Source organism: Bison bison, unplaced genomic scaffold (genome assembly GCF_000754665.1).
Source record: "Bison bison bison isolate TAMUID 2011002044 unplaced genomic scaffold, Bison_UMD1.0 scf7180017851776, whole genome shotgun sequence".
NCBI lineage: Eukaryota > Metazoa > Chordata > Mammalia > Artiodactyla > Bovidae > Bison > Bison bison.
The window spans coordinates 16,956-20,277 of record NW_011482349.1 but is presented as its reverse complement, the minus strand read 5'-3'; the positions used below and the strand labels follow the sequence as shown (position 1 = coordinate 20,277).

General features: G+C 56.6%; 1 protein-coding gene across 1 annotated transcript in view; it reads left to right on the top strand.

The window, feature by feature from the left end:
• The window catches only part of KLHL22 (kelch-like family member 22), a gene marked incomplete at its 3' end in the record, with an annotated part of 26,373 nt that overhangs the window by 6,119 nt on the left and 16,932 nt on the right, over positions 1–3,322 (top strand). Inside the window, exon 2 of the mRNA XM_010851512.1 lies at positions 1,892–2,157. Coding sequence (XP_010849814.1) covers positions 1,931–2,157 — 227 coding nt within the window. The remainder of the gene's footprint in view (positions 1–1,891; positions 2,158–3,322) is intronic.

Genomic DNA, 3,322 nt, shown 5'->3' with positions numbered 1-3,322 from the left:
CCTGTTCCCGGGCGCCTCCCTGCCCCGCGGCCGCGACGCCCCAGAGCGCTTCACCCGTCCGCGCCGCGGGTCCCCCCCCGCCCCGGGGACTGGGACCCCTTTCCCTTTGTTGCAGACCTTGCCTCGTGCAGACGCTGACTGGGGCCCTGCAGAAGACTGGGGTGCCTCCTCAGTAAAGGGTGTCGTCGGACATTTCTTCAGAGATGTTCCGACCCTGTCCTCCATGAGTTTACGGAAATGCGTGTTAGCGTCCTTGAGTCTGTACCTGCTTGGGGCGTGAAGCCTCCTTTCTCCTCCCTCGCAGGACTGCACACAGGGCCTTGCTGTGTGATGACTGGGATCGTTACGGGTTGAGGGTATACTGAGTCTAAGGGAGGGCTTCACTGAAGGTGCCAGAAAGTGAGCTCCCAGGGTAAACAAACTTTATTTCAGAAAAACAGGCGTGGGAAGGCAGTCCTAAAGGATGTGCCTCGTTCCACTTTCTTATTTTTTGAAATTTCGTCAGTTACCAAAACAAAGTTAGCCTGTGAAATGCTGTTTTTTTAATCTGTTAAGTCAGCAAACATTAAAAAGAAACGCTATTGGTGTCCTACACACTGATTGGAATCTGGTTCTCTCACTTTGCTGGTGGGAGAATAAATAGGTACACCCTCTATGGAAGGCACTTTGGCAGTATTTATTGAAAGGTCCTCTACTCAGTCAAACTAAGATAACCAGCAGCTCTGTATTCAGTAAATGCTCCTCACTTAGCGACCACAGACACTGCAAATCTCTGATTTTCAGTGCAAAACTTAGCACCAGCAAACAATTGGCGGAAACCCAAACATCCCTCTGAAAAGGACTGGTTAAATAAAGTAGGGTTACCCATACAGTGGACTGTGGGAGGGATGTAAGGTGAAGGTGTAACATCTGCTAAGACGGGGGAATTTAGTTTTACAGCTTTGCCTGCAAATGCGTCGATGCTGCCGGAAGGGCAGGGAGTAGAGTACTTGCCTCTGAGAGACAGTCTGGTTGGGGACCTAAGTGGGCAGGAGATTTAAGCTTCATCATATACTTTTTTGTTTACTGTAGAATCTCTTTCTCATTTTTTCTTTCAAAGGTCCAGTAGGGGGTTGAAGAAGCAGCACATTAGGGGAGGGGATCATGGAGGAACGAGAGGTGGGGAAGGCAGATGTTCGTGGCCTGCAGCACGTGGCCCGCTGGCTGGCGGTCCTGTGGCCTGAAGGGTGCACAGCTTGATCCCCCAGCTTGGTGCAGGATGGATTGGCTGCCCCTTGACCGAAGCAGCAAGCTGTCCCTAGTCACTTCTGGTTGGCTCAGCATTCAGGATCTTAGTTTCCCAACCAGGGATCTGTCCCACCCTCCGTCCAGTGGAAGCATGGAGTTCTAATCACGGGATCTTCTAGGAGGCCCCTGGTGTTTTTTTTTTTCTTTTGCGTCCATTCCTGCGTTGGGAACCCAGTGTTCTTTCGCAACAGGAGAGAGGAAGAGCCCTTGAGAACTGGTCTACGCTGGTCCTCGTGTTTGTCCTCTGGGGATTTTAGAATGCCCTGAGGGACTGGCTGTCTTTAGTCCCCTTTCCTTGGCTGAGGGGCCTCACGCTGAGGTTCACCACACGGGGTCCACCGGCTGGGTTCCCATGGGTTGGTCCATCTCTAGAACCTTCTGTCTCACAGCCATGCTAAAGGAAATGAAATGGGAAGGAGGGTCTTAGTTGTGAAGGAACACAGGTCGGGAGGAAGGAGGCCCCAAGTCTGGACCGTGGTAGGGAAGAGGGTGCTAGAGGCTTGAACCTCCGGGGAAAGCACCGGTGAGCGCGAGGGAGGCCCCAGAGCAGCGCAGCCAGCCCTGCGTGGCCCCCGGGCTCAACGCTTGCCCCGTGTCTTGCCAGCTGACAGCCGCGGAGCTGAGGTTGGGAGCCGTGGTCAGGATGGCGGAAGAGCAGGAGTTCGCCCGTCTCTGCAAGTTGCCCACGCAGCCCTCCCACCCGCACTGCGTCAGCAGCACCTACCGGAGCGCCCAGCACTCCCAGGCGCTGCTCCGGGGGCTGCTGGCCCTGCGGGACAGCGGCATCCTCTTCGATGTGGTCCTGGTGGTGGAGGGGAAGCAGCTCGAGGCCCACCGCATCCTGCTGGCCGCCTCCTGCGACTACTTCCGGTCAGTAGGCGCACGTTCTCTGTTCTTGTTTGAAAGGTGGTGTCCGATACTGTATTTTCCAGAATGAATTTTCTAGCAGTAAGTGACAGTATCTTAGTGTGGTACAGATTTTCTTTCTACTTTACTCTGGCTCCCTGTCATTTCATTTTAAAGAACATTCAGGCCCTTGGAAACGTTGAGAAGAATGTTCCAAAGAGCTGGACGCCTGTTGTTCCCACTGGGCCACGCTGGCTCTCGCTGCCTCTGTAACCACCACCTTTTTCAAGACCTTATGAGGCTTTGTGCCTTCATCTCAGCCGCACGCACTGTTCTTGTAACACTGTCAGGAAGCCCACTCGCGCCCCGGCTCCTCTGGGGACTCCCGTGAGGACTGAGGCGGGCGGCCAGCACTGCGCACACATCGTCCACATAGCCCCTGCGCACACATCGTCCACGTAGCCGCGTTCATACGCTTACCCGGCCGGCCGCCTTCTGCTCACACCTCCTCATACCGCGGGTGCTGTGACCCCCTGAGTTTCTCAGTCTCCTGCGTGAGGCTTGCCCAGCACCGGGCACACTGGGCAGAGTGGATGCCTCCACCCCGACTTGACCCAGCGAGGGGCGGCCCCCCTGCCGCCACGGTGAACAGGCCTCTGGGCCTGAGACCCTTTGCTCCGGCTCTATCCCGTCGGGTCCTTGTCTTTTCAAGGCTCAGCTATAGTTCTCGTCTTTGGATTTTAGAAGCTAATGAGCAAAATGTTTCTTTATGGTGTAAGTGCAGCCTGTTCTCCAGAAGGAGGGTATGGAGAGGGCGACCCAGTGGTGGCTGGCGCCTTAGGGCAGGCGTGTCCAGGGACAGCAGCGTCCCTTTGGTTCATGGGCGTTTACTCTTCACAAGCTTTGAGATCCCAGGCAGCGGCCGGGGTAGGGTGGCCAGGAGCCCCCTCAGGGAGGTCTCAGAGCCCAGAAGGTCTGGCACTGGGGTCCCCCCGGCTCAGGGCCTCCTGGCCGCACCCTCGAAAGCCCTCCACGTGGAACTCCTCTCCCCACATCGACTGTCTGTCCCAGTCACGGCCCTTTTCCTGCAGGCAGGGGGCGGGCGCCACCTCTCCTGCCTGCAGGAGGCCTCCTGTGTCTCCCGCGTCCTCCAGGAGCCGTTCTCGGCCCTTGGCAGCTGGCCCTGGGC